At 38.4% G+C, this 14,537-nt stretch overlaps 1 protein-coding gene across 47 annotated transcripts in view; it reads right to left on the bottom strand.

Moving 5' to 3' along the window:
• Nucleotides 1–14,537, bottom strand: part of SGIP1 (SH3GL interacting endocytic adaptor 1) — a 214,522-nt gene that overhangs the window by 74,203 nt on the left and 125,782 nt on the right. For all 47 annotated transcript variants that reach the window (XM_035251786.3, XM_054236389.2, XM_054236390.2 and 44 more), the window contains 2 exons: nucleotides 1,331–1,355; nucleotides 394–445 (listed from right to left, as the gene is read on the bottom strand). In XM_035251786.3, the coding sequence (XP_035107677.1) occupies nucleotides 394–445; nucleotides 1,331–1,355 (77 nt within the window). The remainder of the gene's footprint in view (nucleotides 1–393; nucleotides 446–1,330; nucleotides 1,356–14,537) is intronic.

The following is a 14,537-nucleotide window of genomic DNA, read 5'->3' as shown; positions in this document are numbered from 1 at the left end:
ATTTGGACTATGCTATGGACATTTGAACTGACATGTTTTAGTAGATCCTTTATTAATGGGAGCTGAGAGTTTAGCCCAAAGGAGATTTGCTTAATTGTTAAAAGTTCATGGGTGGGGGTGGGGAATAACACACAAAAGGGCCTGTCAGAGGGTGAGGGGTGGGAGGAGGGAGAGCATCGTGAAGAATAGCTAATGGATCCTGGGCTTAATATCTAGGTGATGGGATGGTCTGTGCAGCAGGCCTCCACGGCACAAGTTGACCTATGTAAACTGCACATCCTACACATGTACCTCTGAACTTAAAATAAACGTTGGAAATTAAAAAATAAAATAAAATAAAATAAAAGTTCATGATGGCTTGCATAAAACACAACTAATGTCTTTCACACTCACCTTATAAGTTCTGGAGTTGGTGTGGAACGCCTGGGTCTTGCCACTTCTTCACCTAATGCACAGGACAAAGGAACTATTTAGACCTATTTTTTACCATTCCCTGATATGTGTTATAACCTAAGTTTGGAAACACTTAGAGATTTACGTCTTATCAAAAAGCAACTCAAATGAAAACTTTACAAAACAAATCTCCCCTGGCAATGCAACAGCCATATATTAGGCATATGTAGTGGTGTTTTCTCTGGCATTTGTAAAGCCTCATTAACTAAAGAACTTCCGGTGACAAGCCATCACAGAGATTTGTATACTGCAATGCTTAGTGAAAGAGCATACCATTCTTGGAATGTCTGCTGCCTTGACTGGTTCTGCTTTCCAATTAAGAAAATACTAAGCCAGAACATATGTGTAGTACATGAATCCAGCATTCTCTGCCTGTTCTTTCCTTGAAATGCCAAGAAAATGTATCTTCAACTATGAACCATGAATTTAGAATGTCCTAGTATGTGTTGTGTGCAGCAGAGGAAAATTGAGCCCTATGTATATCATAACCTATATCACTTTGGTTGACTAACATTTTTATATCAAATAACAGAAGAATGGGTAAGTTGCTTCTACTTTCAGTTCCTTCTGCCCTCCTGTTCTCCCCACCCCCAGCAACAAATACATACTTGATTAAGTTCATTTCAAAAGTTAAATAATATAGCAAGAGGTGACAAATATAGACAGAAAATAGCAATTAAAAATATTTATTTTCAGAACTTAAATATTAATCACTCACAGGGGCCCTCTATCATTACAAGAATTCTTTGCTGTAAAAGTAAAAAATTAAAAATTAAGCCCAAGAATGTATAATTCATATGTATATATACTTCAAGATCCAAGGAACTATTCTTTCTTTTAAATCATACGCTATTTCTGGTAGCTAAGATATACTTACTGGATAAGTTCCTTTTAATTGCACCCTAGAATTAGAAATAGACACTATAAGGTTTAAGACCACATATATGTTATGTACAATATGTATTATTTCTCTCATTGCAATTAAACTGAACTCAAATAAATACAGATAGGGAAATGAAATTTTTCTCAGAACCACATTTAAGTTGGAAATTGCAGATACACACATAGAAATCAGTTTTTTATTTCATTCAAAGATTATAGAGAGGAAGGAAGGGTAAATCATAAGTCTTCTGAAAAAGAAAAACCCCTTACCTGGGTAGATTTGGTAAATCAAATTCAAATATTGAACAGTTCATTAAAAAAAACCTCTTGAACTCTAGCTGATAAGAATGTTTAGCATATGTTTGTTGATGTTCAAAAATTTCAGAATGTATTTAGGAGTAGTGCACGCTCCTTGTCAGTTGGGGTCCCCAGGTTGCTAATGGAAACAATCATCAGTTTACAAATGTGATTTTAAAAGGTATAGATGGCAAGAGTAAAAGGCAAGGGAAACTTGAACCATCTGCCATTAAGTGAACTGTTTTATTCAGAAAGCCAGGGAATTCCACCCTATGCACTCATTCTCCCAATGTCTTCCACTTGCCTGCCACCAGGCCCATCAGTCATGAATTGGGAGTAATGTCTTTAGCTCAAGGCATTGTGATATTATTGGAATACAAATAGCCCTGGCAGGAATAATCTGAGCAGGTCATCTCAGTTTTTATAATGCCTTAGCATAAACTTATTTAGATCGTAGAAAGATTGATTAGATAAAAAGTTTTGACTAAAAAACAGAAGTGGTGATAAGTTCTTTGTGTGGTATGCTACCAGAAAAGTAGATCACCAGGATGATTGCATCGTGGGGTAGAGCATGGCTTGGCATGCTTGCTGTAGGAGAATGACAGAGGCAGAGTTGAGAACAGGGAAAGCTGAAGTACATATAAGAAAGTATTCCAAGACTGGGCATGGTGGCTCACACCTGTAATCCCAGAACTTTGGGAAGCCAAGGCAGGAGTATCAACTGAGGTCAGGAGTTCGAGACCAGCCTGGCTAACATGGTGAAACCCTATTTCTACTAAAAATACAAAAAATTAGCCAGCTACTTGGCTTGAACCCAGGAGGCAGAGGTTGCAGTGAGCTGAGATCGCAACACTGCACTCTGGCTTGGGCAACAAGAGTGAAACTCACTCTCAAAAAAAAAAAAAAAAAAAAAGTATTCCAAAAGACGAGACCATGAACACATTTGGTGGATGGTCACCAAACCCTTTTTTCCTACTTTCTAATTTTAGTGAAGGCTCAGTCTGGTGGTCACAGATATGTTTTCTTCTCTTAAAGTATAACATTAACAGCTTAGGATAAGATTTAGCACCTCTGTAATAGACCTATAAGAAGCTTCTTTCCCTTGTTCCTAAGGCTATGTAAAGATTTTCTGTCCCATTTTGAACCCATTTATGCTAGAGGAGCAGTTCCAATCTGAATGAAGTTCCATTCAATGCTTTCTCAATCTCTCAAAACCATAATTTCTGGCTTTTTTGGTCTAATAATGTGATCTGTTTCTCTCTACTAAGTGCGCCATGTACAGAATTACTACATTATTTATGCTTTCTAATAAATATGGCCACATATATCTGCTGGGGTCATTATGGAAGTTTGGATACAGGTTTGCTTTTGGAAAAGAAGGCTCTATAGACAGACATGATTAGATAACAGAAATAATTAGATAACAAATGTTCTTCTGAGTTATGAACCCTCAGATAGAATTTCATTAATAAGATCTGAAGGAAGAGATAGAGGGGATTTAGTTCCAAGCAGTGAATCACAAGATTGATAAATGGCATTGAGGGAACACAGCCTACCTAGTACTGTGAGGCCTGAAACCTTGGAGGTCCCAGAGGCTGTATAGAAGACCCTTTTGTCTCTCAGCCCTACTCCTTAAGTGTTAATATCCATGAAACCAAGAAAGGTACAAAGTTCCTTTTATAACCATCAATTCCCAGATTTGTCAATTCATTCAATAGGTATTCACAGTGGAAAGGCACCAAAGAAGAAGGCCCTGTAACATTTTTATTAAAAAGTCTTCATGAATGAATACCAGGTTAAGTGCAAGCAAGACGTGGCAGAAATTTTTAAGAAAACTCAGTTGTTTTGAATAGGAAGAACAAAGCTAATATCAATTTAGAAAAGAAAAAATGTTTGAAAGATCAGCAGCAAGTCAGCAACGACAGAAAACAAAGTCCTGCTGTCTGCTGGATGGGAGTAGTGATCTCTGATGAACTCAGTGTTGTTGCAGCAAGACATCTAGAAAAAGACCGAGATGATGACCATACAAACCACATTCAGGAGAAAAGACCACTGGATTCAAAAACCTCCCCTTTTCAAGTGACCGTATATTCCTTCTTTCAATGCTTGTTTGTTGTTACATGTATATTGTGAATACATTTCCTCACTTTGAATGAATGAATTCACTCTTTTCATAATCTGTGATGTCACTTAACAGCTGGGTTGGAATCATCCACAGACTAGCAGTCTCTGCAGATGCCATCTTTGAATGGCATTAGTTATGTAGTTTAGCAGAGAACCACCAACTGGTCACCTGGGGCAGGATATTTGCATAAAATAATAGTGGACTAATTGGATTGGCACAGGCCTAGGGATAGTTCAGAGAGCACTGTTTTCAGTTCCATTTCCTCTCTTAAGGGATTGACCAGGTAGATGGGGGTCATTTCAAACATGACAAAGACCCTTCTTTTTGTTGCTTTAAATTCATGATACTCTTCAACTTGAGAAAAATGACAGTTTTCACTTTGAACAATGCAAATTAATATTGGTCTACCCTCCCAAAGTTTGTCTTCCGAGATGAAATTTATTTAGAATTATGTGACAGCCTAGGAATATTGACCTGAAAGTGTGTCTCCCTCTCCCAAGATGGAAATCATAATGTTGTATCAGCATATTTTGATCACTGTAAGTTATGGTCCAGGGAGATATTTTGAATTCAGGCTTAAAAGCAATGATGGCTTAAAAAATGTGTCCTTACATTCTTAATAGTTTTATTACTCATTATCTCTTTGCTATCAACTTGTATGGTACTTTCTGGTGACTCTCTAGGCCTTTTATGCACACACACACACACACCCACACACACTCCATATATTTTCCAAATTTAGTACTAGGAGTTGGGATTCCCATGTATTAATTCAGTTCATATGGGAAAGTGCTCTGACAATTCTAAAATATGCCCCTGATACTTAAGAGGGTCAGAGGCTTTCAACCAGCAAACCTATTTCATCTGCCTCATTCACACTGGGTTATCATAAATTTAATGGGAAACCAACCTGGCCACCTTGCCTTGGCAGCAATTTTCTCTATACATGTTTAAGGTAAAAATGTTGAGAGTTCTTACCGGGCTGCGCCTCTGTGATCAGCAAAAAGGAAGAGAGAACAGACACCTAGTCAGAGAACGATGGATCAGTCAACAGGCTTGGGTAATAGAAGACTTCATAAATAGCTACAGCTAACCAAACATACCCTCCAGATAATCAGGCCAAAGAAAGACAGGCAGTTCTAGCGTTTAAAGCTTATTTAAACCACAGGAGGCTTTGGAGAACCTTAAAGAGAGGCTATTAGTTGTACAATACAGCTTTGCTAATATGGACATATAAGTTTTAGTTATGTGCACATAAGAATAAGGTAGACACGTACAAAAACTTTACTGACAGTGTTTAATGTCTTGCCAGAGAAGTTTCTCTCTAGATAGTTTGGGGAGAGGGCACTTAGAAAATAGAGATAATAGGCCTGGTGCGGTGGCTCACGCCTATAATCCCAGCACTTTGGGAGGCCGAGGTGGGTGGATCACAAGGTCAAGAGATCGAGACCATCCTGGTCAACATGGTGAAAACCCGTATCTACTAAAAAAATGCAAAAATTAGCTGGGCATGGTGGTGCACGCCTGTAGTCCCAGCTACTTGGGAGGCTGAGGCAGGAGAATTGCTTGAACCCAGGAGGCGGAGGTTGCGGTGAGCCGAGATCGCGCCATTGCACTCCAGCCTGGGTAACAAGAGCAAAACTCCGTCACCCCCCCAAAAAAATAGAGATAATACAAAGCAAACTTTCCCTACAGAGAAGGGTGTTAGCAAATATAGACAATCATGGATTTCCCACATAGTTAGAGTGCAAAAAAAGCTTACGAAAAACCAGAGGCAGGATTTAGACAGCCCCTTTCCTTGTCTGGATTTTTTCTTTGGTGTTCTATGGAAGGTATGCTTATGAGGATTTTTTTTTTTTAATGTTGAGTGTTCTTGGCCGGATTTTGGGCAGCCTCTACCAATATGATGTAAATGATGAGAATGTGATGGGAAAGACGAGGAGCCCCTGACAAACACAGTTGGGAATGACAAAAACTGTCCAGCAGCAGCAGAACGCCGGTGGACCAGGTGACCTTAGAAAACACGACAAGCAGATGTATGACTTCTTTCTTTTGCTTTTCAAACATTGATTGTGGCTGCTATCAATTTACTCCAACAACCTCTGATAGCTCTGCCTCTTTAGGAGCTTTCTGGTGTAACATGAGTGACTAGGATGTGACTGGGCAAAGAGGTGTTGTTCAGTTTTCCTTTCAATATGTGGGCTAATGCATGGATTCGCCGGAGGCAACCTCCCGAAATCAAAACTGGGAGCACAAACACAAAGAGAGCTAGGAGTTTGTTCAAATGTAGAGATGGTCTTTCTAGAACATAGATAGGAAGCAAAAACTTATAGCTTTTTACATCTAGTAGGCCTCCATGGATATCTAGTCCAACTGGCTAAATGCTATAGAGAGGAAGGTGAGGTTCTGAGGTACACAGCTAGTAAACAGGTAGAACCAGAGACAGAATTTAGATCTCTGATTTCTCATTTTCTCATTCTTTCTATGATGCCAAGCATGGCATTGTTGAAGGACTCCAAAAGCAGAGAGCCATTGTGGTTAACACCTGGGAATGGTTATTTTTCAGATCAGTTTGTAAGTAGCATTGACATATTACTCTAGTCAATTTACTTGTAATATTACAGACTTTATTATTTGCCTTATTTTCCAGGTATTGCTCCCTATTGATTCCACCTTTTTTATAAACCTGCCTATATGCATGGCTGCATCTTAAATAAAATGAGAAAAAAGGACACATAAATACCTATTTCTGGGCTTAAATGATCTTATTGACTAATCCATACTGTGTTTTGAGAAAAATTCAAACACTTTTTTATATGAAAATTTAGATTTTATTATTCTTTAGTGACCAGATTAAAAAGTTCTTTTGTGTAGAAGGAAGCATGGGAATTTCATGATAAAGAATTTACTTTTAAAATATAGCAATTAGAGGACTAAAATTGACCCAAGATGGAAACATGCAAAATAGAATATAGACTGCAAGCCTTCAGAGGCAGAACCTTACATTCAAGAAGCTTTATTATTAAAATAGGTACAAAAGTAATTGTGGTTTTTGCCATTACTTTTAATTTAAGGTTATTCAAAACAGTTTTTCAAATTAATTTCAAATACATTAATCTACCCAAATTGAGTCATATCTTAATTGCCAATGAATTATAAACCTATATTTCTAATCGCAAGTTCAAGCTTTTATTTTTTCTACTAAAAGACAACCTTGTGATACAGCATTTTGGAAACTCCATTTGAAAAATGCCTTCATCAGGGAAGAGCTGTTCAAATCCGTGTAGTCACAGGCTGATTAAACAGAATCCAAAAGATACAGCTAGAATCTGTCCAAAGTGTAGACCCAGAAAGCCTCAAGGTCTATGATTAAGAGCCATCTGAAAGCTTCAAAAGAAAAAGAATTCCAGAAGCAAATGGAAGGGCTTTATATATGTCAATTATCACCATTCACGAACAAAAACCGGCTTAGGCTATGCCGGACAAGAAAAATTATTATTAGCCAGGAGGGTAGGGTCTTTGCCTGTTCAAAATTGTATTTTACCCTTTCTCTCATCATTTCCCAAGAATGTCAAGCCTTTAGCATTCTATATTTTGTTTAAATGTAGAATTTTCTTCAAAGGCAGAAGAAAACTAACTTAGTATCTGGTCTTGATATAGTCTATAAGCTGAAAGAACTATGTCCAGACTTGCAAACCCAAATGCTTGCAGGAGTAAGAAGTGGGTGGGGGGATAGGGGGCTGGAAGTCGGGCACATACACATTATGAAACTCTAGAAAACTGGCCACTATTCAGTGCACCCCATGTCTGCCACGTGAGAATGTGGGCTTAGGCCTACGAGGTCTTCAGAGAGATGATGAGCATCCAGATTTTCTTTTTAATTTGAAATATTCTAGTTTTGAAATGTGGGCTCAAATTGTTTTTAACTGCACAACCAAACAAAACACCTATTCAGTTGTTCAGAATCTGCAGGAGGTCAATTTATCTCTGATTGCAGGCAATTGTAGCATACGTAATAAGCTCTCAGTAAGTACACTCTGCTGTTATTACTACTTCATTTCCGTGTCTGATTACTCAGAGACCTTGCAAGTGGCCTACTTGTTTTCTGAACAAGTTTCCTTCATTCTTTATTAAATACTGTGTTCAATATCCAGATTTCTCTTGTTCTTCCAATGCCTTCTGGAGAAGGTTTTGAAAAACATTTTATTTTCCCTTCTACTTTTATTTCGGTGTTCCACTTAGAGATAACTCTTATTTTCTACCTTGAGGCTATTTTCAAAGTAGATAAACACTGCTAATCTGTGATTCTGTCACTGGAATGAAGATCTGGAATGTGGTATATTTCTAAAATGTATATAATTTTCAAAATGAATATGTCTACGTAAAAGAAAATACTGCAGCCCGTGTCCTCACAGGCTTCACAGATTTTGTTTCACACGGCAGTTCTGTGTTATTATTTTTTGCATAACAGAGTTCATTTCAATTCAGTTAACTGAGATACCTGAGTCTTAGTCAATGTGACTCAAGTATTTTAACACGTTTATCATTTCCAATTAACCAAACAATCTATCCTGCTTGTCAAATTCATTAAATAACCGAGATTTTGAAGTTTTATGACATCCTAATTTGCTAAATTCAGTGCTATGGGGAAACAAAGTTGAAAATGGGCAATGAACTACAAAGTACTAAACAAATATGATTTTTCTATAGTCTCCTTTTAGCAAATTGAGTGATTAAAGTTAGAGAATTTTCTAGGAAGGAATTAGAATACATGATCACTATGTCTATTAAGATTCCTACAAGCATTCCTATTTGTTTTTAAATACTTTAGGGTGAAGACAAACTATTTGGCAAGCATCTATTTGCCCCATTATTGTAGGTGTTTGAATGTATTTAAACTTGGGTCTACTACATATCACGAGTTAGATTACAGAGACTGCCTATTATATTAAATCAGACATATTCGAGATGATCTTCTAAAACTTCATTTGGGAAGAGAAACAAAGAACCTGCTAGTAACCACAGTATCATCAAAATGACCAGGCAGAGGAATCAACATGGACATTTACAAAGAAAAATGAGGTGAGGGAGTGACAGGGATAAATTACTGTAGTTAAAACTGCCGTGAAGGACAACAGGAGAAAAATGAATGAAAAAGAGAATTTTTAAAGCAGCATAGGCAAACTTCAGGCCACAGAGTCCTGTGGGTATTTAAAGTGGTCAAATGTGGTTAATTCAGAAAAAGATCCAGGGTCTACAAGAATAAATGAAACTGCGTAATGGAAGGAAAGGCTGTTAAAGAGCACCAGTAATATTTTGCTGCCACAGAGCAGGTGAGGCATAGTTGATTCTGAATTGCTCAGAAGCGGGCCATTTAGCTTAGTAATAATCATAATCATAGCTGCTTATTTTATTTTTGGAAATGAAAGAACTTGGGTTCACATTTTGAGACATTTTAATGTTTTGGTCCTTCCTGTGCCTTCTGTTCCTCTTCCCTCCTATCCTATGGCTTTTCTATAAGCATAGTATCCTATATGTGGGACAGTGGCTGCCAGGATTTGATCAGTGGGAAGGATCAGAGGTGAAAGCACTTACTGCAACATCCACCGAGGTGTTAACAATAAGCCAACCACTTCTTGGTGCTGTGAACATGGAACATAATATTTTCCTATTTTCCAGCAAAGAGGTCACCTCTGTAAGCCATCCTGAGAGCACGTTCCCAACAAACCAGGCAACCAAGAAGAAAACCAACATTTTTTTTTTTTGAGATCTGTTCCTTGTGTTTCTCTAAAATAAAACGATGTAGGTACATCATATAAGACTTGTGTTGCCACCAAAAATCACCCACTGCTACTAAAAATTAACATCCAGGAGGTAATTTACATTTTATAAAGATCCTCTTTTGCAGTCTCTGACAATTCCAGGAGGGAATATTTTGATTTACTAAAACAAAAACAAAATAAAACCCCCCAGCTTTCCTACAGCTCCCCATTCCCAGACCAGCTTCATACGCATTCCAGATGCTACCATGTTGTATGCTAATCAGAAATTAACTTAAAAAACGTTTGTTTAGCTCATGATATGTAGATGTAGCTTGGCTAATTCCATTGGAAGCTCTAATAAATGAAACTTAGTACCAAAAATATTTGATCATATGCCTGTGATTGAGGCAGAGGTGAATCTTAACAAAATTACCACAGGGCCCTTAATCAGTAACCAACTTCCTTTTTTCCCATGTGCCATAATGAGACCTGGTCATGGTTCACAAAGGTTTGTTTTTAAAGTTCAAAACCTTGTTTAGGTGTTAAACACAGTCAGTCATTAGATATGCAGATAATGAAAATAAATAGAATAAATAATGTTTGCCCCCAAAGTGGAAAGGACTTATTTCTTACCGGACTTTTCCTCTAAAAGTGTAGGCATGGGGAGGAAGAATAAAGAGAAAATGAGAGAGGTGAAATGTATTTTCAAGAAGAAACAGGTCAAGGCTCAGGATAACCTTACTTTAAGGCAGCTCTTGAAGGCATTGGTTTTATAAATGTTTCCTAGGTCATTCCTAGGCTGGATGTCTGATATGGTCATTCCTAAGCTGCTGTTTTTAGTACAAGCTACAGAGGGCATAGGTGTGGACTTCATCTGAGCATCTGACCACATTCTAATCTTTTTTTCTTTCTTTCCTTTCCTTCTTTCCTTTCCTCTGAGCACATTCTAATCTTTCCTTCCCTCCTTCCCTTCCTTCCTTCCCTCCCTCCCTCCCTCTTTCTTTCTTTCTTTCTCTTTCTTCTTCCTCTCTCTTTCTTTCTCTTTCCTTTCCTTTCCTCTCCTCTCTTTTCTTTCTTTGTGAGACAGAGTCTGTCTTGCTCCAGGAAGGAGTGCAGTGGCATAATCATAGTGCACTGAAACCCTGAACTCCTGGTCTCAAGAGATCCACCCACCTCAGCCTCCAATGTAGCTAGGACTACAGGCATGTACCACCATCTCTGGCTAATTATTTTTATTTTTTGTAAAGATAGGGTCTTGCTATGTTGTCCAGGCTAATCTTGAACTGCTGGGCTCAAGTGGTCCTCCCACCTCAGCCTCCCAAAGTTCTGGGATTATGGGTGTGAACCTCTATGCCTGGCTTAATCTTTCTTTTGAATGGTTTACTTTTATTAAAAGATTTGTGGCTTGACAACAAAAAAAATTATGCCTTGTAATATTAGGAGGAGTTGAAAAATACTACCCATGCATTGTAGCCAGGTATGGTCATGAAATGAAAATATGAGATTTTCAAGAAATTCCAGCCTCACCAGGGAACCCAGCACCTGTCATCTTCTCCCAAATCACCCTGGCTAAAACTGTCAGTTCTTCTTTGATCCCATCCTTAATGTCCATAGACATTCTGCATTCTCCATAGACAATTATGAATTATTCTCCCTATGTGTGGTCCATGGCCCCTTGGAATCCCTCTTACTTCCTCAGCACCTGTCTTAGTGAGGCCTTCATTATTCCTCACTGACAGCATATGCACTTCCTAGCTGATGGTCCTATTTCCAGTTTCATCTCCTAATCCATCCTTCCCACTATCCTTGGAATCATTTTCCAAAAATAGACAAGTGAATATTTCATTCTGCCCTTAAAAAACCTGCTTACTGTCCAGAAAATAGAATGCCAACTTCATTCTATGGCACTTAATGCTTTGGTGATGAGCTCCAGCTTCCCTTCCCACCCTCATCTTCCTCCATTGCCTTTCTATGAAACCTGCACTTCGCTGCACTCTCCTGGCTCTCCTGGATGTGCCGTGCACGTACATGCTTCCCTGCTTTCTGCCCATGCTGCTTCTCCCTCTCCCCCAATCAAAATCACTCATTCTTCAAGGTCAGTCACATTTCTTCCATAAGACCTTTCCCAGACTTGCCTGTCAAAATAAATTGTTTGATTGTGAACCATTCCTTTTGTTCAAAATAATAAATAAATATTGAAGGCCTTTCTATTTGCCTGAGATTTATTGGCCTCAGAAAGCGAAGGTACACATTGCTAGTACATTTCTGCAGTTTTTATTTTGCTCTGTATTATTTAGATGTCTCCACTCAGTTATTAACTTACAGTAATGGTTATGCATGGACTCTTTCTAGCTCCAGACATAGAGCGAGGCACTCAACACGTTTATAAATTCCCCTTTTCAGGAGCCATTAAAAAGTTATACAAATGTTTGAAGCACAGTGTCTTTTGAAATATAAAAAAAATTGTTCTCTGAAATAAGGCTGAATTATATATGGCACAAGCCATGTGTCCTCAGTTGTAATGGTTCTTTCATCAGCTCCATAAATATTTCGGTTAGCTCCAACTTAACTGTTAATTTCTCTGCCTATTAGTGACCTCAGGTGCTTACACGTTACAAATGTTCTAAGGAAGTGGCATGGCTTTGTACAACATTAGTGTAGATTATGTGTTCAGATCTCCAGGGCAGAATTTTCTTCTAGAGCAAATAGCTAAGGACCAAGGAAGAGGCTTCATCCTTGCAGTTTTTAGTCCTTGAACTAAAACTCTTATTTATAAGGTAAATTTCTCATCATTTTGTTTAATTAAAATCAGAAGAATAAACATGAACACACAAATGATAAGGGTTACCCCTCCCCTCCTCCCTATACCTCTCCACCTCGGGCTTCCTGATATATTAAACCATCTTTATTCAATATGTTGTTTTGCTCTGGCAGCGGCTACCAACACCAAGCCTACAACCTCCACCTCTTAGCTTAAGGATTTCTTCAGAATGTTGAAAAAAACAATAAAAACGAAGACGGGAGAAACAAAGATTTTTAAAATTTAAAATTGGCTAATAGCATCAGTTTATTTTTAATGATGGAAAAGATCAATAAGATAACTGGGAAAGAGAGCTTTGCTTCTGGGCTTACTTGTAAACAGAAATAGAGTAAGTGAATTTTTGGACTAAAATATACATTTACCTAAAATATAACCATTAAATGGTTATGAAGTACAGGGATTTTTTTTTTTGTCCAGTAGCCTAAGAGAATACAATGTCTAACTGACAAGGCTTGTTGAAAGGCAGCTTATTCCATAATCAACAGCTTTCCAAGAAACTCATAGACCTCTATCCTCTGCAGCTGGAGTCTCTCTGGCTATTATTACTCCAAATAACATGGTAGAATGCAAGTAGTCACTCAAGTTCTTTTGTTGAAGCCTACGTTTTTGCATAAGGGCTTAGAAACTAATTCAAAATTGAATTCTGTTGAGAGTCAAAGCTAATAGAAGTGAATGAAAAAAGTATAAACCAGTTGTGACGATCACTGACATGAAGCTTTTGTGCTCTGATTACATCCCTTCTCGCTTCCCAGCTTAACAAGGAATTGAACTGCTGTGGGAATTTTGGCATCAAGCATCATAGATTAGGATCAATCCATAAAAAGTCAGGTTGAATCTGTAAGCCTTTTAGGAATCTGCAATCATTGAACCTCAAAAATAGGATGGCTGAGCTGGGTGTGGTGGCTCACGCCTATAATCCCAGCACTTTGGGAGGCGGAGGTGAGTGTATCATGAGGTCAGGAGTTCAAGACCAGCCTGGCCAAGACAGCCATCTCTACCAAAGATACAAAAAAATTAGCTGGGCATGGTGACGGGTGCCTGTAATCCCAGCTACTTGGAGGCTGAGGCGGAGAATTGCTTGAACCCGGGAGGTGGAGGTGGCAGTTAGCAGAGATCGCACCACTGCACTCCAGCCTGGGTGACAGAGTGAGACTCGGTCTCAAAATAAATAAATAAATAAAGGCTGTATCCTGAATCTTTCTCTTTTTAATTTTTGCTTATATGATGTATTTTTAGAAATAGAGTCTAGTTTTATTCCCCCAGGCTGAAGTGCAGTGGTGTAATCATAGCTCACTCTAACCTCGAACTCCTGGGCTCAACTGATCTCCCCATCTCAGCCTCACAAGTAGCTGGGATTACAGGTGCATGCCACCACACCTGGATAATTTTATTTTTGTAAAGATGGGATCTCGCTATGTTGCTCAAGCTGGTCTCAAACTCCTGGGCTCAAACAATGCTCCCAACATGGCTTCCCAAAGCACTGGGATTACAGACATGAGCCACCATGCCCAGCCTGAATCTTTATATTTTAACAAATGGTATTCTATTATAAAATAATCACTTTGTTTCAGTTATTTATGACTAGTTGGGTATTCACAAAGAGCAAAAGGATTATTCATTTATTAAGCCACTGACAGATATTTATTGAGCGCCTAGTAAATATCAGACACTATTTAGGGACATCAGTGAACAACAGAAAAGGCAATAAAAGCTCCAATGGCCTTACGTCTGGGAGTAGGGGAAGGAGCTAGACAATCAGTAATAAATACCGTCATGCATTGTATGTGGACGTTTCAGTCAATGATGGACCACAGATACGATTATGGTTCCCTAAGATTAGGATAGAACTGAAAAATTGCTATGCCTCGTGATGTCATAGTGCAATGCATTGCCCATGCGTTTGTGGTGATGCTGGTGTAAACAAACCTCCTGTTCTGCCAGTATTATTAAGTACAGAATACTTAATAATAAATTGCTATTACTGGTTTATGTATTGACTATACTATTCATTGTTATTTTTTCGAGTATACTCCTTTCACTCATAAAAAAGCAAGTTAGCTAACTGTGAAACAGCCTCGGACAGGTCCTTCAGGAGGTATTTCAGAAGAAGGCATTGTTACCTGAGGAGGTGAGAGCTCCACGTGTGTTACTGCCCCTGAAGGCCTTCCAGTGGGATAAAAGGTGGAGCAGAAGGCAG

This window comes from Callithrix jacchus, chromosome 7, assembly GCF_049354715.1.
Source record: "Callithrix jacchus isolate 240 chromosome 7, calJac240_pri, whole genome shotgun sequence".
Taxonomy (NCBI): Eukaryota; Metazoa; Chordata; class Mammalia; order Primates; family Cebidae; genus Callithrix; species Callithrix jacchus.
This window is presented reverse-complemented; position numbering and strand designations above follow the sequence as displayed.